The 23840-nt window shown below is 34.1% G+C and overlaps 2 protein-coding genes across 6 annotated transcripts; one reads left to right on the top strand and one right to left on the bottom strand.

Moving 5' to 3' along the window:
• Nucleotides 1–604: 604 nt before the first annotated feature.
• LOC128166400 (dynein intermediate chain 3, ciliary-like) lies at nt 605–8000 on the bottom strand. Of its 3 annotated transcripts, XM_052831537.1 has the most exons (16): nt 7881–7995; nt 7117–7333; nt 6739–6900; nt 6513–6631; nt 6185–6327; nt 5959–6072; nt 5436–5698; nt 5115–5294; nt 4648–4691; nt 4381–4516; nt 3865–4011; nt 3572–3670; nt 2615–2764; nt 1763–1813; nt 1592–1613; nt 605–1070 (listed from the first exon to the last, which is right to left on the bottom strand). In XM_052831537.1, exons 2-15 carry the CDS (start codon nt 7297–7299, stop codon nt 1602–1604), a joined length of 1803 nt encoding a protein of 600 aa, XP_052687497.1. In that variant the 5' UTR covers nt 7300–7333; nt 7881–7995; the 3' UTR covers nt 605–1070; nt 1592–1601. The 3 variants fall into 3 exon arrangements, with proteins under 3 accessions (XP_052687497.1, XP_052687496.1, XP_052687495.1); XM_052831536.1 differs by lacking the exon at nt 1592–1613 and having other exon boundaries at nt 7117–7330; nt 7881–8000; XM_052831535.1 differs by lacking the exon at nt 1592–1613.
• Nucleotides 7992–21976, top strand: LOC128166399 (AP-5 complex subunit zeta-1-like). 3 transcript variants are annotated; one of them, XM_052831531.1, is made up of 19 exons: nt 7992–8071; nt 8178–8245; nt 12687–12824; nt 13106–13310; nt 14046–14092; nt 14219–14316; nt 15814–15981; nt 16211–16399; nt 16544–16581; nt 16668–16830; nt 17302–17480; nt 18282–18365; nt 19108–19307; nt 19533–19619; nt 19793–19915; nt 20007–20139; nt 20578–20766; nt 21121–21272; nt 21403–21976. In XM_052831531.1, the coding sequence occupies exons 2-19, from the start codon at nt 8205–8207 to the stop codon at nt 21512–21514; spliced, it is 2346 nt and encodes a 781-aa protein (XP_052687491.1). In that variant the 5' UTR covers nt 7992–8071; nt 8178–8204; the 3' UTR covers nt 21515–21976. The 3 variants fall into 3 exon arrangements, with proteins under 3 accessions (XP_052687491.1, XP_052687493.1, XP_052687494.1); XM_052831533.1 differs by lacking the exon at nt 7992–8071 and having other exon boundaries at nt 8171–8245; XM_052831534.1 differs by lacking the exons at nt 7992–8071; nt 8178–8245 and adding an exon at nt 8339–8998 and having other exon boundaries at nt 21403–21975.
• Nucleotides 21977–23840: the final 1864 nt, after the last annotated feature.

Genomic DNA, 23840 nt, shown 5'->3' with positions numbered 1-23840 from the left:
TTAGTAATTTTAATTTAAAGTTTAAAAATAACAACTAGATCAGACTATTTTTGAAAAGTGTGTCTGCTTTTCCTTTTTTTTCAAAATAGCAATAACAGGCCTTTCTGTTTTCTATTTTCATATATGAAAGAGTATCATTCAATGATTTTGATTATATCCGGTGCAGTGTTTGACCTTATTCATTACATAGAACAATGTTCAAAAAAAGATGCGCATCATTTGATATCTTAGCCAATAAAATAAAAAAAAAATTCACTCATGTATTAGGGCATGCATTACGTCAACATGAATTTTTATGAAGTAAATTTATAATATCTCAATTTTCCTATTGATCTATTGATGAAATACATGTGCAAGGTTCACTGCTTATTAACATAATACAAAATCTATGTATATGCATGCAGTTACATGCAGTTACTTGCACAAAGTAAAGAAAAATTTATATTGCTAAAATTTATTTGAAAAATGCCTATAAGGTGACAATTTACTTAGCTGTACATTTGAAAACTTGCATTGTGCTTATGTATGTAACTTATAAAATATAGAAAAACCCCATCCTACAAGTTGTATATTATGAAATAAAACAGTGAGACTAACAACATACCAGTTTTTTAAATTATTTTATTGGTAACAAGATGGTATATAAATAAAATAATATATCAATTATTTAATTACAACTGTCATTAGATTTTTTCCACAATAATTCACTTCGTTATAAATAAATTTACAAAAAAAATTAACAAATTTTTATTTCAGTGTTGTACCACTGTTTGACTTTGGTACATTATCACTGGGAATGAAAAATTGTATCACTCTGCAAGCACTCTGGTGTTCTTTAAATAAAGTCTCTGCAAGTAACATTGTTTCATGAAGGCCTACCAAATATCATATTGATCAGGATCAAGTCTTGTCTTACTCAGCCAAAGAAAAAAACAACAAAACACATGATGATATATAGCCTTGCTACATCTTATATGGTGGCAAAAGTCCTTGCTTTGGCTTTTAGCTGCATCACAATACAAGTTTCAGGGCAAAAATCTACATCATTAATCCTTTTTCTGCTCCGATTCCTAAAAATAAAGATCATCTCTGTGTAAAATCAATATAATAAATGATGGTTTTGCACATAATATGCAAATGAATAATGCCATTATATTTAAATGATGATCCTTACAGTCAATTGGAAAAACTTTGTAAGAAATAAAATTGTTATTGAATAATTCATATGCAAATCAAATCTGACAAAGCTTAGAATACCCAAGTGCAAATTGCCAAAAGTTCTTGGTACTTAATGCACTCAGTAAATCTAAGAACATATAACTATCCATCATTACAAAAATCCATTGTTACCGTAACAAAAAAAATCTTGACTCAATCAGATACATGACATATATAATTAAATTGTTGATTTAAATTAGTTATTGCATTTAGTGGAAGATGGTAACTCTAGTTATTACGTTAAAATACCAAAGCTACACTTTCAACCCAAGCACTCAATTCATATTTTGACCACATTTATCAAACTATTAAGTTCTGAATGCAACATTGGAACTAAATAGCGGTTAAACACTGTTCAAACTGGAATTGTTACCATATTTCATTTATTTTTTCTTCTGAAAAAAAAATACAGATGTATGTATGCAATTTGATTTTAAATTACTGGAAAATACATTTGTGTTACAACAAAAAACACCTTTTACAGCCTATTTTTTCTTGAAACCATTACACATGAGACCTCAGATTAACTTTGACAGCTACTTACAGGATTTCCATTTGTTTTCTCCTCTTCATCCCCCTCTGCAATTGGTGATTGCTGTAAAAGAGAAGCAACATGCTCTTTAAAAAGGGAAACAACTCATATTAACCCACAGTCATTGGAACTCTTACTCAGTACTAGATTTTACCTCCAGGTTGATCGAGTTAGATGAATATAATTTTAAAATGGAGATAAAAGTTTTGCCACAACCTTGGCTTTTCTCTAAAAGATTAGCGATTATGGACAAAAAGCATAGAAAAGAGTCCCTGGGTTAGAGTCCCCTGGTTTAGATGGTCTTCACACTGCAACTCCATTCCTAGATTATTTTTTTTCATATGCTTTAAAGTCGTATTTTTTTGTGCTAGATATGGGATATTTCTCTTATTTTTTGAGCACTTTTCAACACAGTTCAAGACACGAACAGAATGATCATTTGAAAAACTTCAAAATTCAAATTCAGTTCAGTTCAAATTCCAGATGTTTTGGACTTATTATTTGTTATTACATGTAGTAAATTAATTATCTGTAATAGAAAAAAAGTAACCTTGGTTGTACTATAATTATGTTTGGTACAATGTTTATAATATCTATAACAATTAATTAACATTTCTCAGCTGATTAACCAGAATTAAAGCACACTAAATTGAGTTCATTATTTAAGTAGTACTATAAATGAGGGTTAGAAATTTACTTGACATGTATCCTAGAACTTTTTATTTTTGTTAATTAAACCCTCCCTTCCCCAAAACTTGATCAAGAAATATCTAGTTGTTCACCCCTTCTATACCTTTTCCCCTTTAAAACAGAGAGGAGTGAGAGATATAAATGTGTTGGACAATTTTTAGTCTTTTGACATACTTTGCCGGTATCTGCCTTGTCTGTATCGTCCCCCTGCTGCTGCTTTTTCTCCAGTATTTTCTTTTCCTGTTCTATGATGCTGTAGAATTCCTTCTCCGCCTTGGTGTACAGATCTTCCTCCTCCAGACGCGCCTCCTCAGGCTCCTCCTCCTATCAATAACATAGGTCAAAGGTTAATTACAATAAACAACGTAATTTTGTATGACACAAATAGTTCTATACTCAAATATCATTAGAGAAAGTCTGAGGCATACATAGTATGTACCAAAAATAGATAGATAAATTTATCTCACATTAAAAGCATAAAAAAAATGTACAAAATTTTAAGTGTTTTGAAAGTGTGCACCATTCCTGCAAAAAAAGCTCATTTTGTGGGTAGTTTTTCCAAAGCAAGCGATTGGCTACAATCTTTTAAAAAAAAATTCAAACTTTTCTCAAATCATGCTGCAAAGTCTACCATTCAGTAATACCACTTGAAAAAAGAGTGTTTTGTTATCAACTACATGTATTTTTTTCGGATTACATATTTTTTTCACTTGATCAATTCTACAAAAGTGCCTTCAACAACCCAGTAATTCAATGTGCGTATAAAATCAACTATCAGCATCTACTTACTTGGTCTGTCTGTAAAATGCATTGAGAAATTTAAAGGTGAATTTCTGAACTTTGATTTTTTAAGTCATATAACAATAATATCCAAATTACCAAAATCACAATTGCTTTTGTGATCATATTGCATTTTACAATTTTTTGTATAATAGTGTCAGTACCAATGAGTTCTGCAATGTGCAAAACTTTCTACCTTACAACTAATAATTTAGCAGTTTATATATACAGCAGACAAAATATCTTGCCAGTCCACTGAGATTAATATAGATGTAATTTACAGGTAATCAATAAAAATAACAGCTAGTTTCTCTTTTGCTTTTTTTCTCAACGGTTTTTAATTCAACTTACCTTTGCACCATCAGCTGAACTCTTTGATCTCTCTTTTAATTTCATTTCTCTGTGTCGAGAATCCAAAATCTTTTCTCTTCTTGTCTCTCTCTCAAACATCTATATCAATGACCAAAGAAATGCATTCTGAATCGAATGTTTCTAAGAGTTATCTCCCATGTTAATCTTAAATTTTGCAAATAAATCTACTTATATGTGCACATTCCATTCAGTTTTAACTCATGTTGTTCTGAAAATATTCAATATGAGAACAATATCTGTGTATTATATGAGCCAGAAAATGCTCTACTTACAGCTGTAACTAAGTTCTTCTCGTTTCTCTGGAGAGTGGTTAAACCATCAGATAATTCTAGCAGGGTGGTGGTACCGGAGTGAGATCCACAGGCGATCAGTCGGCCCTGCTCCTGTACCCTCAGGCTGTGCAATGGCTCATCACAGACCTACAGATCATTCAGCAATAAAAAATCAAAATCAAATGATATACATAAAATGTAGCAAGATTCTTAATTAAATGCAAGACAAAATAATATCCTCCTAACTTAATTGCGTGATTTAGCACCAATTTTTATTTTAAAATCTTAATGCATTTTTTTTTTTGGTATATCTCCTGATTTGATATTCTAAAGCAGCATTGCGGAATAAAGTATAAGCGTTAAAATAAGTAAGGATGATGATGAATTTTGTAACAAAATGCAAATTTAACAATACATGTACCTATATTTGTGCTAATCTGCTTAATTACCATTGCTTAATTATGTTTATGATAAACAAAATGGTTCTGACGGTAACAAAGACTGATTTAAACGGACCTGTAAGCTGAGTGTTGGGTCGTTCTGTTTGAAGATGATGTCCCACACGTCCAGTGTACCGTCCATTTTAGTGACAAGGAACACAGATGGTCTGACAGGGCTCCAGCAGCCGTCCGTCAAGTAGGACTTGTATTGTCTGGGAAAAAGAACAACGTTTCAATCATTTTTCCATAAATCTTTCAAACAGAATTGATTAAAATTTACTTTCATTAAATTTTACAGCCAAAATAGGTATCTTTTCTTTTTTTTTAAAGTATTGGTGCTTACTTTGACCACATGATAGAGGATTCCCTAATGTCTTCTGACCAAATCTGTAAAAAGCAAAGAATCCAAAACCTTATTATAAAGAACATGCAATATGTCCAAATTATAAATATGTCCATCTCAGCACATTTGAAATTTTGTGAAATATCTTGAACAGTTTCTTTGAAAATAATATGGCTAATACGAAATGACAAATAGTAAAGACAAGGTCATAGGGAAGCTTAAGGTTTGAAATATACATAGCTGAATTGCTCTAAGCATGAAATTTGTTTACAAAACTTTGATAAAAATATGAACACTCAAGTTTTTAAAATGGGCTAAATACAATGTATGATGGAAGGGTGAATGTCAAAAGTGATACGCTTATAGGCTTCAGCCATAATTTACATGGCAGGGCATAAAAATCAAGAATGATAACCTCTTCGTAAGCAATACACAAAGAATACTTTTGCATCAAATGTCAATCTTACCCTTGCTTTCCAGTCACCCACACTGAGGAAGTTCTTGGGGAAGAATGGATTTCGTTGAAGTGAGTAGACAGGTCCTAGGTGACCATTGTACTGAGCTACTATTTTTTCTGCTGGTGTCTTGGCTTTCCTGTTGCATGATAATATTGAGCCTTGTTCACATCCTACCATGAATTTTGTAGGCTGAAAAAAGGAGAGTATGACATTTGGTAAACCCATTTACAAAAATGTTTCTGCTGTAATTTTTTCCTATATATTCATTGAGCCTATGTTTAGATTCCTTATCAATAGCATGACAAAATAATTATGCAAAATGGTGCATACCATAGTTGGTTCATATTCTAGTGCCATTGCTCCAAGTGCTTTGGTGGGGTCCTGTTTCTTTGTTGGGTCTAGGTACAGTTTTTCTGTGGGCTCTCCCATCTTCCTGATGTCCCACCATAATACCTGTCCATCTGAGGAAGCAGAGAAACATTCTGTTCCAGTTTTGGACTGAATCCAGAGGGCCTTGTAGGCAGGATCTCTATGACTGTGCTCAATGGGTGACATTTCCACGGGCTGGGATCCTTTTCTGGTGTCCCAGTATGCTACATAAAAAACAATATAGTATTACTGGTGGTATACTTAACTTCATATTCCCTTAAATTGATCTACAGTACACATTATTCAACCGATATCTGTTTAGCAATATATCATGTATGAACCAATGGAAGCATATAAATTCCAGGGAGGTTTTGCCCTTAATCCCTTAATACATATTTGACATTTTATAGCAACATCAGCATATACGTCATGTATATGGCTTGCAAAGGCTATTAAATAAAACTTAAAGCATTGATTGTTTTACCTATTTGACCATTGTAACAGCCCCCAAGGAGAATGTGGGAGTCTTTTGGGTTATATTCTAAGCATACTAAAGGAGAAACTGGCTTCAGAACTGTTTCTGGTTTGTTGGGGTTTTCTGTAGAAGAAAGATTATTGAAAAATTATTCTGTGATTCAGTTTAAAGTGTTTTACAATTTTGTGAAAAACCAATGTCAAGATAATTTGACATGATAAAAAAAGTTACTCACCCACGTCCCAAATGTATGATTCCATGCTTGTGTCAGGAGTTGAACCTTGGAATTCAAGGTTACAGTAAGCTACTGCCAATTTGCGAGGACCATCTGGGAACCAGGAAATGTGTGTGGAAGTTCTCTTGATTTCATTTGGATCTCTGGATACACATTTTGAAACACACATTATGATTATATGGATGTAAAACGTACATAATGAAGAGAGTTAACAAATAAAATATTTGCTACTACTTTAACAAAGCTCTAAAAATTGTTCATTTGTTTTTAATAAAAATAGGAAACTATCTTTGCACATATATTATAGCAAACTATGAAATGTTTATACCTAAATACATTGATTGTTTTTGCAGATGGAGTTTCGTCAACTGTGTCAACTTCTATGTCTTCAAAGTATTCTTCATAAATATCAATGGCATTGTTTTGTCTAATTGTGTGTTCCATAATCTACAATTAATCACATTGAATATTAGCATTTGATTTTTCCCCTTTCAATTTTGGTATCAAACCACAGGAATAAGTAATTCATTAAGATTTCTAGAAATTTTCCTTACTGTTCCTAGTTGCTGTATGGCAGAAATGTACATTTCATCCTTTTCCACCTTCTTCCTGTATCTTGTGACATGTTCAACTTCCTGTGGGTTGACATCTTTAGGCCATCCTCCCTCTGTGTGATTTATCCCCCTTACACTGGTTTCAAATCTTTCAGTGTTGATCTAAATGAAATTGACAATTATTGCAATCAATTTCTTAAAATGAAGTTTATAATGCAATAAATACCAATAGTACAGAATAGGAGTTACAAACAAAATAAAAAGAACAGAATAGTAAGAAACTTGATTTACAAATACATGTACATTTAACTATACATTTATAATGAAACATGTGCATTTTCAGAATCATTTAGTTGGATTTTTTCTTGATCAACATACCTCATGTTCTGACATTTCCTGGACACATTGTATCCCGGTATCCACTGGATTTCTTTCAATGAAATTTTCTGCCAGTGAGGGGTCTGGAGTGATGTCTACATGCAACTCCGCTTGTCTGTCTGAAAAGTTGCATTGTCTACCAAATTCCTGGCGCTTCTTTGTGTATACATACACAATCTCCATGGTTAGTTCTTTTTGCTTCTGTCAGTGTCCCCTGCTTTCAATATTCAGTAAAAGTTTGTGATCATTAAAGTGCCTAAGTTGAAATTTACTGTAAGCTAAAGGCATATAGGCCTCTACATAACCGTAAGTGAATTTGCAGCTAGATTTTTTGTTATCAGATCAATTAAAGCGCTTTGTAAAACAATCCAAAAAGCTTTTTGATATTCATTTTTTTTTAATAGTGAGTAAATATTCTTTAAATATCAATAAATTTGAGATATGATAAAGGAATTGTAATACAATTGAAAACTAGGCTTGTGCTAATTTTTTAAGCAATTCGATCCATAAAAAAAGGTGAAAGGATGTTAACATCTACGCTCTCTTCATTTGTCCAACGACACAATGTTATACGTTCTATTTCAGGCGTATTAATGCAAAGAATTACCAGCTAACATGTTTGTTGTTGTCTTAGTTTTACAAACATGCACTGATCGACTGAGAATGAAATATCTCATTCATTTTCACAATTCAATTTATTTCAAAACTGAATTAACTTCAACATTCACAATGCAGAAACTTCGTCCATACAACAAATTACTTACGATTGTTGAAAAAGTTTTGCAATGTTTCAATAACAAGGTCCACCAAAGCCTAGGATATTTGGCATGGAGTACTTGCAGGTGTTGTCAAGAGTAACGGTAATCAAGCCATGCGCACTTGTTCTTCCGTTTTGAAAAATAGAAGAAGAACAAAACGAAAAAAGATAAACAATAATATTAAATGGACATGACAGGTATATCATGAACATGTTATAATTGTATTAAAATTAATTTTGATAACTTTTCCTATTCAGAACTAAGATCAATTATCATAACAAACCTTATATCTTATCGTTTCAGCTTTCAAATGGTTTGGGTTAATCCAACATGGCGCTTTCCATGATAGAAAGTCTTTTTTCTCAGGCGAGGTATAAGTGCTATTTGTTAATCATCTTTGTATTTGGCTTTGCTCTTTGAGTAAAAATAAACGTTTATTTTTCATTAGGCATAATCAAAATAGCTGTCATACTAAAGGATCTCTTAGGAAAAAACTATTCCATGTTAACCTGAATTTTCTCCAATTTAAATTTTAATTCAAACGTTTAACGCAACAATTACATTAACATGAAACGTGCAATCATAAACAATCATTCTAACTAGCTAGGTCCAATCTCATCATCAAATAGCATGGACTTGTTTTTATCATGAGCATGGATATGTTCTGCAAAATTCATGCTTATAGGGGGAGGGGCTAATTGGCTAAAGTCTGTCCCAAGTTATTGCTTCCATCACTTTTTGATTATTTTTAATAAAAATACACATTCCTGTGAAAGAAATGCTGTTGAAATCGATAAAAGGGAAAATACCCAAGATATCTTCATTGACAAATTATCATTTTTCACTCATAAAAGTTCACAGGAACGAAAACAAATTTTTTACAGAGATTTATGATGGGAATGTTTACATCTTTTCTCCATTCGGAAGTACTCGGGACACCTCGGCAGTCGCACAATTTTCTAAGGTTATCATCCGGGCTTATTAATGGCTGATGCAATGCAAAATCCCCATAAACTTTTTATTTTGGGATGTGTTTTGAAACCTGAAGTGGTAGAGGGGGCGTTTCAAAACAGATAATCTGGACATTTTTCATATAAGTGGATGAACGTAGTTTGAACTGAAAGGTATTTATGATTATCGAAATATCATGTGAAAAGTGGTGGAAGCAAAAACTCGGGACAGAGTATAATAATGATAATAATATGTGGATTTGTTTTGCCGAATGCTGAACAGGGCTGTTAAACAATGTTTTTGTTAAAGGGACGTGGACACGATTTAATGAGATCAAATATTTTATTTTTGATGTATAAAATGGTTTACTGTTGCATTTTAAATAATTGACCAAAATATTGAATGTTAAAGTCAAGTTACAAGCGAGATACAGAGGTAAGAATTGATTGTTATGTAAACAAAGCTTGAGTCTAATAGTTGTTTACAAAAAATAAAATGTAGATCACTAACATTTCTTAGACAAAATGACATGTTAAAAACAATTTGAACTAATTTTGAACTAATTCAATATCTTCATAACTACTATTATCAACAAAAGAAAGTTACATTACACCAATACAACGCATATGTAAAAAATGACAATAATCAAGCTTTGTTTACGAAACAAAGAATTATGAACTCTGTATCTTGCCTACAACTTAATATTTGACTTTCAAATTTTGACATAACATTATAAACTTCTAAATTTATCACTATAAACATTAAAAATGAAATTCGAAAATTTTAGTCAAATTGTGTCTAAGTCTTAAGACTCACTGGTGAGAAGGTCCCTGTCATAATCCTATGATATGCATCTTCGCTAGCCAAGTGTCCGATTCATTTTTTCAGATGAGAAAAACGAATCGGAAAGTTGGCTAGCAAAGGTGATGATATGATGCAAACAGTTTTGTACATCACCACAATTGAGTTTGTTAATCATTAATTCTATGAAATGCTTTCTTTATTGATTTTAGGGACAAAATACGACTTGTTATGAAATATAAACAAAAGTTGCATGGATTGATGACATATATTTTTAGCTCACCTGAGCTGTAGCTCACCTGAGCTGAAAGCTCAAGTGAGCTATTCTGATCACATTTTGTCTGTCGTCTGTCCGTGTGTCCGTGCGTCCGTCCGTCCGTAAACTTTTCACATTTTCAACATCTTCTCAAGAACTACTGGGCCAATTTCAACCAAACTTGGCACAAATCATCCTTAGGCAAAGGGGATTCAAAGTTGTGAAAATTAAGGGCCATACCCGTTTTCAAGGGGAGATAATTAGAAATTAATGAAAAATTTCGAGAAATTTTCAAAAATCTTCTTCTCAAGAACCAGAAAGCCAGGAAAGCTGAAACTTGTGTGGAAGCATCCTCAGGTAGTGTAGATTCAAAGTTGTGAAATTCATGACCCCAGGGGTAGGGTGGGGCCACAATGGGGGGTCGAAGTTTTACATAGGTATATATAGAGTAAATCTTTAAAAATCTTCTTCTCAGAAACTAAACAGCCAGGAAAGCTGAAACTTGTGTGGAAGCATCCTCAGGTAGTGTAGATTCAAAGTTGTGAAATTCATGACCCCCAGGGGTAGGGTGGGGCCACAATGGGGGGTCGAAGTTTTACATAGGAATATATAGAGTAAATCTTTAAAAATCTTCTTCTCAGAAACTAAACAGCCAGGAAAGCTGAAACTTGTGTGGAAGCATCCTCAGGTAGTGTAGATTCATAGTTGTGAAATTCATGACCCCCAGGGGTAGAGTGGGGCCACAATGGGGGGTCGAAGTTTTACATAGGTATGTATAGAGTAAATCTTTAAAAATCTTCTTCTCAGAAACTAAACAGCCAGGAAAGCTGAAACTTGTGTGGAAGCATCCTCAGGTAGTGTAGATTCAAAGTTGTGAAATTCATGACCCCCAGGGGTAGGGTGGGGCCACAATGGGGGGTCGAAGTTTTACATAGGAATATATAGAGTAAATCTTTAAAAACTTCTTCTCAGAAACTAAACAGCCAGGAAAGCTGAAACTTGTGTGGAAGCATCCTCAGGTAGTGTAGATTCAAAGTTGTGAAATTCATGACCCCCGGGGTAGGATGGGGCCACAATGGGGGGGTCGAAGTTTTACATAGGAATATATAGAGTAAATCTTTAAAAATCATCTGCTAAGAAACTTACCAGCCAGGAAAGCTGAAACTTGTGTGGAAGCATCCTCAGGTAGTGTAGATTCAAAGTTGTGAAAATCATGATCCCTGGGGGTAGGATGAGGCCAAATTGGGGGGGGGGGGGTGTTAAAATTTTACATAGAAATATATAGTGTAAATCTTTGAAAATCTTCTTCTCAGAAACTAATCAGCCAGGAAAGGTGAAACTGTTGTTGAAGCAACCTCAGGTAGTGTAGATTCAAAGTTGTGAAAATCATGATCCCTGGGGGTAGGGTGGGGCACAATGGGGGGTCGAAGTTTTACATAGGAATATATAGAGTAAATCTTTAAAAATCTTCTTCTCAGAAACTAATCAGCCAGGAAAGTTGAAACTTGTATGGAAGTATCTTCAGGTAGTGTAGATTCAAAGTTGTGAAAATCATGATACCTGGGGGTAGGATGAGGCCACATGGGGGGGGGGGGGGGGTTGTTAAAGTTTTACATAGGAATATATATTAAAAGTAAATCTTTAAAAATCTTCTTCTCAGAAACTAATCAGCAAGATGATTCTTTATCATTGTTAAAACTTTGGCTCCAGGACAATTCTTCGGCCTCACAAGAAGGTTCAGAGTTTGATGTAGCTAAATATCCCATATATAAACAATTGTAAAGGATCTTTTTGAGAACTGCAATACTCAACATGTGATATGACTTTAGAATTGAAGCAGGCAGCTATTTTTTCATTAGAATCTTTTTGTATTACTGTATTGAGTTATTGCCCTTGATTTATTGATTCTTGATTATTTTAATTAATGCATCCACTGTTAACCAATTATTGTGATGATTATTTTTATACAATAATAAATATTCAATGTATATAAGTTGTTCTGCATAAGAAGTTTTGGGTAAGGCCAGATTATTTTGTTTATTTTTGATTTCCAATTTTTAGATACTATGAATTATTTTAGGTTGGCACATATATAGGGACAGTGTCTATTGCCTTTCGATGAGCGACTGTTTGGGGTTTAACTTGGACAGGTATGGATAGATTGAGTGTGTGAACATTCTTGCTCTATCTAATCTATGTGTTTTCTAACCTTCGATACAAAGTGTGCGGTCATTCCTGCCCTGTATCGCATTAATACAAGTGTGTAGTCATATCTGCTTGTATTGGTGGTGGTAGTGGCGGAGCACTAATGTATGGTCATCCATGCTGGTGTTCAGGCCTTTCTAGCGCAAGTGTGCGGCACTCCCTGCTTGCGTTAGTTTGAGCTGTTGGTGCAAGTGTGCGGTCATCCCTGCTTGCGTAAACGTTGGTACCTGTTGAGTTGCGTAGGTGTGCGGTCATCCCTGCCTGCATAACGTTGAGTCCCTATATATGTGCAGGAGCGGTGATTAAAGTCTGCTCTTGTAAATATTTTCAGCAATCAGGGCTATCTGAGTTCCAAGGGGGAAAAATGGATTTTATTTATACAGGATCTACATGTTTTATTGTACATTGTCCAGATTGTTTGTTTTATGACTCCATGTAGCTGACTTTATCATACCTATTGTTCCTCAGGTGAGCGATGTGGCCCATGGGCCTCTTGTTTATTTGATACAAATATCTATCCCCTAAAATATAAAACAAGTGCAAAAGAAAGAACTGTTAAAATATGAAAGTAAACATAATTTTATTGTTGATATTTCCAGTTATACTTCTCAAGAGGAAATTGATCGAATCTGTCAAGGTGTTTTAGAGAATCTGTATGCACCTGATAAAACCAATGAGTGTATGAATCAGTTGAGACAGCTTTATTTCATTCTTCAAGCCTCACACACAGAGCCGTGGTAAGTTTAACTTTACAAAACGCAAGCTCTTCACAGTTAGCTTCCTATGTATGACATAATAGAACAAGGATCCATCAGAGACCTACCGGTATATAACACCCGTTAGTATATACGTCCCTGGATCCATTTACTTAAATAGTCCAAAAAATGTTAAAGATTAACAAATCAAATCCCATCTTCTGTTATTATTGATGAGTTTTGTTTATGCCACACAAGCAATCATTGTCAGACTGACATAAAATACCTACATCAGACATACTATAGCAATCATAATATTACAGTTTACCAAGAAATATGATTTCAACTCTGGTTAACATGGTGAGTTCAATGGACCATGACAAAACAAAAGAGTGTCTTCTATGTGAGCAGATCCTTGCAGAACTTTTGCCTCGTGAACAGGAGGACCTGGGCTCGGATTTTTATCCAAGCTCAAATTATCAAAATGCAACGTCCTCAGCCAACTGTTTTCCTCTCTATCTAATGCAAGTAAGACATCAAAAGATTTCACAATTGAGAATATCTCTTATTGCCAATTAAAGTAATTGTAATCTTGAAAATAAATAATATGGCACATTCATGTACCAGCTAGTACCTTAAGACTCACTGAACTTTACATTTTATTTTGTACGTAATCAAGATTAATTGACATCATTATGATCATGGGACATTAAAGATTAGTGTCGTCATATAAAATCAAAGTCTAGAGGTGGATAAATTCTTGTTAAATGGTTTGACACAATGATACAGTTTTTAAAGTATCATTAAATATCATCAAAGTTTATGATGTGAAGGCAATTAGTACTGAAAAAAAAGAAAACATAATAATAGACTTAGCCACTTTAAAAAAATGGTTTCAAATTGCCTATTCCTGACCACATGATGAAATATACATTGCTTGCTTTTATTCTATATATATGCCAAAACAAATACTGTGGAATCATCATAGTTCGTGGGGGATCAATGTTTGTGGCTTTCGTGGGTAACCCTTGCCCACGAATTTACATTCCCCCGAATCTATACACCATCATTTGTTTAATATTTATTAGACCTAGATCCCGATTACACTACCAACAAAATTATGTCCACACGAACTAGCAAAATTTTGGCTACCCACAAACATTGACCACCAAGAATAAAAATGATTCCACAGTATGGGCAAGATTGTGTAGCTTTTCCACCATAAGGACACCATTTGAAATAGCATTTCCTTGCACTTTGCAGGGAAATAAGAAATTTTGTTTGGCTGATGTCATTCCACATGCTGTAAGGTAGGTAAAATCTAGTTTTACAAGTGTGTTGGTTTTGTTTTGTTGTTTATTTTAACCATATGTATTCTCAAGTATGCAAAAGATATCAAAACCATCAGTGTGATATATGCTTGTCTTTGTTTACAGATGGATGTCATCAGGAAAAGCAGACTTTAATGTACAGAGGCAGGCCTTCTGTTTTCTTGTATCTCTCCAGGTTTTACACAACAGACTGGTAAACGAAGGTACGCTGACTCTTGAAGTCAATCAGTGTTTGTTTGTAAATAATCAGAATTAGAGTCACCAGTATTCAGTATATTTTTTATGCCCCCCTTCAAAGGGGGGGGGGGGGGGCATATTGCTTTGCTGCTGTCTGTCGGTCGGTCCACCAACAGTTTCCACTAATTTTCTTCACAGAGGATGAACATATTGAAATGAGATTTGGTATACAGGTTTATCATGATAATATCTAGGTCAAGGTCGATATTGGGTACGATCGAGCAATTTTCGACAGAGTTATGGCCCTTGGACGTAGGAAAATTCTAGTTTTTTGCAGTTTCTGCTCATTTTCTTCGCAGAGGATGAACATATTGAAATGAAATTTGATATACAAGTTAATCATGATAATATCTAGGTCAAGTTCAATATTGGGTATAATCGAGTAATTTTCGACAGAGTTATGGCCCTTGGACGTAGAAAAATTCTAGTTTTTTGCAGTTTCCACTAATTTTCTTCACAGAGGATGAACATATTGAAATGAAATTTGGTATACAGGTTTATCATGATAATATCTAGGTCAAGTTCAATATTGGGTATAATCGAGTAATTTTTGACAGAGTTATGGCCCTTGGACGTAGAAAAATTCTAGTTTTTTGCAGTTTCATCTAATTTTCTTCACAGAGGATGAACATATTGAAATGAGATTTGGTATACAGGTTTATCATGATAATATCTAGGTCAAGTTCGATATTTAGTACGTTTGAGCAATTTTCGACAGAGTTATGGCCCTTGGACGTAGAAAAAATTCTAGTTTTTTGCAGTTTCCGCTCATTTTCTTCGCAGAGGATGAACATATTGAAATGAAATTTGGTATACAGGTTTATCATGATAATATCTAGGTCAAGTTCAATATTGGGTATAATCGAGTAATTTTCGACAGAGTTATGGCCCTTGGACGTAGAAAAATTCTAGTTTTTTGCAGTTTCCACTAATTTTCTTCACAGAGGATGAACATATTGAAATGAGATTTGGTATACAGGTTTATCATGATAATATCTAGGTCAAGGTCGATATTGGGTACGATCGAGCAATTTTCGACAGAGTTATGGCCCTTGGACGTAGGAAAATTCTAGTTTTTTGCAGTTTCTGCTCATTTTCTTCGCAGAGGATGAACATATATATTGAAATGAAATTTGGTATACAGGTTTATCATGATAATATCTAGGTCAAGTTTGATTTTGGGTATGATAGAGCAATTTTCGACAGAGTTATGGCCCTTGGACTTAGAAAAATTCCAGTTATTTTTCTTTGTGGATGTTTCCAAGGGAGGGGGGCATAAGTGTTTCACAAACATCTCTTGTTTTTTGTATTCTTTAATGCACATTATTGTGTCTTCTCTCCAAATTCTTTTTCAATGAATTAAAAGAATACAAACTGCTAAATACATGTAATCATACAAATGTACAAATTTAAAAGCACATGTATTGCCATTTCGTAAAGAGTGTTCTATTTTTGTTATACAGAGACTATGAAGACCGTGAACAGTACAGCCAGTGACTGGCTGATGAATGCTTCCCTGTATCAGCTCCCCAATCCATACACCATCAACCCATTCAAGAAGGACCAGGCCCCAGTAGTGAATGAGGTCGATGGGACTCCAAGCAGAAATTTCTTCACTGTGCTCAACATTGGTAAGAATTACACTACATAGACACATGTATAAGAGATACTATAAAATAATTACCGGTACACTATATTATCATATCCATTACATGAATATGTAATTGCAGATATTAAATATTCACTTTTATTTCAACAATTATAGTGGAATGAATGGCATTCAAAAGTAAGGAGTGTATGTGTTTACAATGTACTCTCTTTTCAAACATTTTTCAATTCATCAAAGACTATTCATTGCAGGACAATACTACACAAACGACCAGTTCCTGAACATATATAGTTTTTCTATGTTGTACAAATGGCTGTATCACTCACAAACATCAACGGAAGAAGCTTCAGACGTGGCCAGTAAGAGTGCTCATGTATTTAAAAGTCTGGTAGACAAATCCATTGACTACTGCTTCAGGATTTTGGACCAGTGTGAAAGAAGTAAGAAATAGTCAAGTACAATAGTCGGTTGTTGTTTAAAACTAAACCATAAGTTTGTTTAATAAAACTTTTTGAACAATTTTTATGTGATATATTCTCTTTATTAGATACATGTACATGTGTATAAATGCTATTTTTTTTCAGAACCGAAAGTTCCATCAGACATAGACCTCCAAAACTGTGTAAGGTATTTTCCTACATTTGCAGCAATTTATTCATTACATAAAAAATATATCAACAGCAGGCTTGATTCTCTATTTGATTGCAGTGTTTGTTGGAAGTGGTGAATGTACTGGACATGATTTGTAAGATTGAGCCAGGGCACGTTGCCCGAGTGTTCCAGGAAGTCCGACGTCTTTATCAGAGACTGATGCATGAACTGGACAAACCCAGGCTTCTTATTCCAGTACTTCAGTTTTTCCTTAATCATGGTAAAATGAATTTTTAATGTATTTGATAAACATACATGCATTCTCATTTTCCATAAATTTTCATAGTTTCTTTCCCTTCTTCCTTAAGAATGTTTATGGGTTAAGGATGTGCAGTTACCAAAAATCAAGTTTTCTGGTTGTAGGTCAAGGTAAACCTGTATGTAAAATCTTTGTCAAAAAATTTGTCTCTCCATTTTTTGGCCTTATCTGGCCCATAGTCTATCTGTAGAAATTCACCAATAGAATGCTTAAAAGATTTATCTTGTCCAAAGTCAAAGATTCTAGTTCAGTGGCCAAGGTCAGACCTCAGTATGAAATCATTGTCCAAAACTTAAAAACTTAAATTCCCTCCTCTTGGTTCCATTTAACACATGGTTTCCAAAAAGAGTGTATGTGGGAAAACATTATACAGGACAAGTATTACATACATGTTTTCTCTTTGTACATGTAGGTAAAATGTTCTTTTCGTAGGTAAGAGTGTGGAACATGATCCACAGGAGGCCTACACTCTGTTTTTTCACAAACTGCTGACCCAGTGCTACCTGGACCCCGCCTTCAGTTTTGACACTATTACTTTCATAAAAGACAACCTGGAAACTCTCTGTCATAACACCAACGTATTATCCACTTATTTTCCAAACATCCTAAAGGTAAAAGAACCTGTCTTATTAGGTATATGTATCATACATGTATACTGTGGAATCATTAGAATTCATGATGGCTCAATTTTCGTGGTATTCATGGGTAGCCCTCGCCCACGAATTTACATCCTCAACAAAAACTACTTATAAAAGATTCAGTTTACCATCAGATTCTTATAAAAGCTGACAAATCCATGAAATTACATCCCAACGAATATGCAAAAAACCCACAATCCATGAAAATTGGCCCCCACGAAATTAAATGATTCCAAAGTATTTGTGGGCAATCAATAGTTTTGCTACCTGTGAGTAGCCTACACATGACTTTACATGTACAGTACTGTATATTCTTGCTAATATTGACACTAAGTCATTAGATCATGAGTTACAAACTTAACATCTGGTTTTTGTGTTGCTAAGGCATGTCATTGACTTCCCATGAATGGGACATACATGTACTGGTAGGTGCATTGGAAGTTAACTTCAGGCATGAGTTGCTTCACATTTTCAGCTGACATTTGGACTGAGAAGTACAGATTAAGTTCTCTGTCCAGAAAAATGACACACAATGTCAAGATTTGGCAGGACATGTTGGTCTTTGGCTAAATTACAAATTGCTTTCCTCTAGTAGCCAGTAAATAAAAATACAACAGAAACAATAATCCCTGGAACATGAATGATCCCATAGAATTTAGTGACATGCAAGTAACTCTAGTTTAGTTTTGGATAAAACAATACTGTACTTAGATAAACATGATTTGAATGGAATAACAATGTTTTAATTTGATACTTTAAACATGTATTTTGTAGATGCTGGCATGGAATCCAAGGTCCTACCTGGCTGATTTTGAGGAAATTTTACCAGCTCTTATGTCTCCAAACACAGCTATTGAAGTATGTCATATCTAAATAATTCAATTTGTGTCTCATACACCTGGTACATTGTACATGCATTTACATTTGATATAAAGTAATTCTTTATGAATACCAGTACTTCACAAAATCTTCATTGTAATATGTTCATGACTGTAAATAGTGTGATGAATATTTTACAAATCATAATTCAAAAGAACTATATACGATATGAGTTAAATTTGGCCCCCATAATTCGCCATTTTTTAAGTGTTTCGGGTACAATAAAAAGTTAACTTATTTTTTAGATGAGTTGATATAAAATATATTTTTCATAAATTTATTTGATTTGTTTGTACTCACTGGCAGTATATGACGTCAGAAGTGACGCTATTTGTAGAATTCAATCAAAATCAGTCAAAAATTGACATTTTTCTTATCTTTTTACGAATGGGAAACATAGAGCGCATGCTTGAACAAGATAAATTTTTTGGTCACTTATTAGTCTTGGCTAGATACATCTCTGATTAAAATATTAATATTAGAAAAACTGCTTGAAAACAAGCTGTTCTAGCTATGCTAAAATTGCACAAATGGCGGGAAAAGGTTGTCTTTATGATGTCATATTTCTGAATTGTGGGCACCTGAATCAAAATGAATATTATGTAAACACATCACATATATATCTGTACTAATAAATTAAAGAATTACAGTAAAATGATAATGTTCATTTTAGGAGGCCATTTTAGGCCCATATCATATATAGTCCTTTACTTACATATAGGTTTTCCATATGCTCCTGGATTTACCCTGTGTGACTGTTGCCCTGGAGATAACTGAGCGATGTAAGAAGAGTGAGGTTCAGACCTTATCCACTGAAGCAGAACCAACCAGTTCACTGTCAGCATTCCAGAGCGCCCTCTACAGGCCGATGTTCAACTTTTTTACACGTGTTGAAGGAGGACATGGAGATACAATAAATAGGTCAGTGAGCAGATTAAGGTCCTTTAAATAAATAATAATTTATAAGAGTGATTATTAATTTCAAATTATAGTATTTAAAGAGCACAAGTCATACAAATACATGTACATGACTTGTACACTATTTTTCTTTTAATATCTATAATATTTCCAGTAATCATCATTTGATAGTCTTTCTTTCGTTGATTATTTTGTAAATGTTCATCCATGTAATTGTTCTCTTTGCAGGTTGTCTCTCTTTCATAATATTCTAGGAGACATGAACCAACATCCCCGAGTTCTTGTTTGCTCTCAGGTGGTTCCTGTGTTACTTAGGTGGGTATTCAATTACATGACTATTGTATGTTTATTCAGTGACACATGGTTCAATTGTAATTCAAAATTCTTAGTGTAAAGTGCAGAAAGATGAAGAAATAAAAAATTAAGCTTTCATTGGGTTAAAGTTTTTGCTAAAGGATCTGATAGGGATATAATTTTATTCTTTTCAGGATTTGGTTTGATGTAGTGTTGGATGATGCTTCCTCAGATTTCCTGAGTCACTTAATTCCAGTTCTTCTTGAGAGGACAGCCTTCTTGTACAACATTCCTGGATATCAAGGGGATGTCCGAAAGTTAGTACATCCTTATCTTGTGATAACTATATATTATCTAAGTCTGTGTGCTTTTCTTTATGTTTGTTTAATTTTTTTCTCCATTTTGTAGAGTATTGGCGGAAAACGTAGTTCACCTTTTAAAGAAGTATCCAGAAATACTGTATGATCAAGCATCAGAAATTAAAGATTTTCTCATTAGTCCTAGGAATATATCTGGGAGAGAGGAATTCTTTGCAAATTTGGTAAAAAAAAAAAAAAAATTCCTAGCATTGCTCTAGTTATTGAGAGAATTTTAATGGTGTTTTAGATGAAAACCAATATCAGTATAAATATATAAACATGTAAAAGATTATTGAACATGCTTGTGTATTTTTGCAATGCAATATTATAGTAAACTACATGCATACATGTATGTACAGGCTTATGCAGTTTAAAATGAGAAATCTGAATCATTTATACCCCCAGCCCCTCTCAAATAATAAAAATCACCTGTGTTGTCTGTTGCATGGTGTGCAATGCATACATATACATACATAATGTATCAACTTTTTCATATTAATGAATTAATATAAAAAATCAATATTCTGTCTTACAAAACAGAGAAATGAATGTCAGTGTTATAAATTCATTTATAACTGAAAATTTTCTATCATGATTTTACTAAAAAAAAATTTTATCAGGTTTGGTGTGTGGGTGAACTTTGTTCAGTCAGGCATGACAACAGGTGTACAGCTGAAACAATAACAAGATTCTTTGATACGCTTGAAGTGCTGACTTATGAACTCTCAGGGATGTCATCTGCCAATTTAAAAGAAGAGATTTCAAATCCCTCTAAAATTATTTGCATGCTGATGTCCTCCATCTCAAAGGTTGGTTTATACTGTGACAATGTGAATACAGCTTTAGTAGGACTGTCACTTCCTTATACCCACACTAAATAGTCAATGAATCCAATGAGCTTAATTGGTCGAGCATTAGTTTTTAAACCAAAGTGTCTCAAGTTGGAGCCTAGTTGTGGCCATTTTCCTAAATGGTTACAGTTTTTAAACATGAGAAAAACAGTTCCAACTCAACTTTTCAGAAAAATTTTCCCATCCATTTTTCTCTAAACTGTTTTTTAACTTTGTATGATTACATTAGGAACCAGTCTGCCAATGTATTACATGCAATACATGTATTTACTAAATTTCATTGTATTAACGCTATGATTTTATGAATTGTAGTTGGCTTCTAAATGTCAAGATTTGATTCCACGGTCAATACTCCTCCTGACCAAAGTTGCCAAGCAACAGCAGACTAGTTTCTTAGATACAGAGATTAAGGATGCTGTGGTTGGCAGAGCACAAGAACTGATCAACCTTCTAAAACTGCCAAAGTATGTTCATGCACATATATACTGTTTATGTAGCACAGAATCTTCTTTCTGAGTTCTGTTATCAAAAAGCTATGCATCACTATAAATCTATTTGTATTGAATCTTTAAAACCCTGTCTATACACTTGTAGTTTTGCCAATGTTGTGTTGAACCCTGATGATGAGATAGAGACTGGAAGATGGCACAGAGATAACACCAGTTTACCTATCACCCTCAGATGTGTCCAGCACATCTTATCATAGCCTACGCCCAACCTCCACCTGTGAGGATATATACAGATACCTTGAGTGCACATACGCAGGGAAGGACCAAGATGTTTGGACCATGAAACAGTGTTATATGGCAATAATATGACTATTGGGACAGTGCAATAATTTTACATTAAAGGTGCTGAAATGTTTTGTTTACCGTAATAAAATATGTCATAAATGAAAACTGCTATACTTATTTTGAAGGTTTTACCAAAGCAAAAGATTTCCCCTGTTTATCTTTGGCAGCCCCTCCTCCAAGTTAGAGTTCCTAGTTACCCATCACATTATACTGTAATGAAATACAGGGGCCATGGAAATTACACCCTCATCCTATTTCATTAATGTCCATCACCAGAACCCATGTGATTTATATCTATTACACAGTAGTGTAACGTAGTAATTCTGTGCATTCCAACAATGGAACGGGTGCATGTACAACATTTTTCAAATCAACCTTACAAATTGTTTAACTAACCTTTTATCAAAATACGAGTGCTGGCTTTATTATACCCCCCACAAACAAAGTTTGGGGGGTAAATAGGAATCACCTTGTCTGTCTGTCCGTCTGTCTGTGCAATTGTGTCCGGTCCATATCTTTCTTATGGAGAAACATTGGAAGTTCTTACTTCACACAAAGATTGTTTATGACCTAAGGGCGTGTCATGACCTTGACCCAAGGTCATTCGGTCAAGGTCACTGGCAGAAAAAATACAAAATTTGTGTCCGTTCCATATCTTTCTTATGGAGAATTATTGGAAGTTCTTACTTCACACAAAGATTGCTTATGACCTAAGGGTGTGTCATGACCTTGACCCAAGGTCGCAAGGGCAAGGTCACTGGCAGAAAAAATATAAAATTCGTGTCCGTCCATATCCTTCTTATGGAGAAACATTGGAAGTTCTTAATTCACAAAAAGATTGCTTATGACCTTAGGGTGTGTTATGACCTTGATCCAAGGTCATTTGGGCAAGGACAAGGTCGTTGGGAAAAATAGTGCAAAATTCGTGTCCGGTCATTATCTTTCTTATAGAGAAGCATTGAATGTTCCAACTTCACACAAATATTGCTTATGACCAAAGGGTGTGTCATGACCTTGACTCAAGGTCATTTGGGCAAAGTCAAGGTCACTGGCAGAAAAAGTGCAAAATTCGTGTCCCGTCATTATCTTTCTTATGGAGAAGCATTGGAAGTTCTTACATCACACAAAGATTGCTTATGACCTAAGGGTGTGTCATGACCTTGACCCAAGGTCATTCGGGCAAGGTCACTGGCAGAAAAAATATAAAATTCGTGTCCGGTCCATATCTTTCTTATGGAGAAACATTGGAAGTTCTTAATTCACACAAAGATTGCTTATGACCAAAGGGTGTGTCATGACCTTGATCCAAGGTCATTTGGGCAAGGTCAAGGTCACTGGCAGAAAAAGTGCAAAATTCATGTCCGATCATTATCTTTCTTATGTAGAAGCTTTGAATGTTCTTACTTCACACAAATATTGCTTTAAAACAGTTTTTAAAGAATAGAGCAGTTGTTATATATAGAAAATGGACGGTGAAATAGATTCATCCAATATTTTCTATAATTGGAAAAATACACGCATTTTGATTTTTATCTTAGCGGAGGGTATCAATTGTGAGCTTGCTCACAGTACCTCTAGTTTATTCTGATTTTGATTAACAGTAGCAGTGTTACCAATCTTTGTATAATTTATTAAAGTTACCTAACGACTGGTGAAAATGTAAGCGTGGGGTGTGCAGTGACCTTGAACAAAGTTTTTCTGTCAAGGGTTAAGGTCATACAGACTACCTTCAAAACAAAATTCCAGGCTCCAGGATCATGAAGCAATTTAAGACTTAAGTCTTAATATTTCTTGATTGAAAACAGGAACAATTGAAATGCCATTAAAGCGTCCTGATATTAAGTTGTTAATTACTAATATTAAACATCATTTTATGATAAACAATAATTTATAACTGCCTGAAATTGCTTCATGATCCCAAGGCCAGACCATATATTCTCTCCTCTTTGCTATATCTTCACAGAGCTTTTAGGAAAAGGAATTGCAGTGACATTGAATAGTATTTTTGTCAAATATGAAGCACATAACTGATATCATTCAAATCCAGTTTTGGACCATGAATTCTTTTCGATTGGTTTAAACTTGCTAAGATCAAACCAAACAAATGCCTAAAAGGTTAGCAATGAGTTTGCAATTTGCAAACATTTAGTACAAATGTATACACATGTATAATGTTTTCATTTAAATACACATATATACAAATGTACATGTATTAGATCTACCACACTGAACAGAAAA

The sequence above is a fragment of the Crassostrea angulata genome, chromosome 10 (genome assembly GCF_025612915.1).
Source record: "Crassostrea angulata isolate pt1a10 chromosome 10, ASM2561291v2, whole genome shotgun sequence".
In the NCBI taxonomy this organism is placed as follows: Eukaryota; Metazoa; Mollusca; class Bivalvia; order Ostreida; family Ostreidae; genus Magallana; species Magallana angulata.
This window is presented reverse-complemented; position numbering and strand designations above follow the sequence as displayed.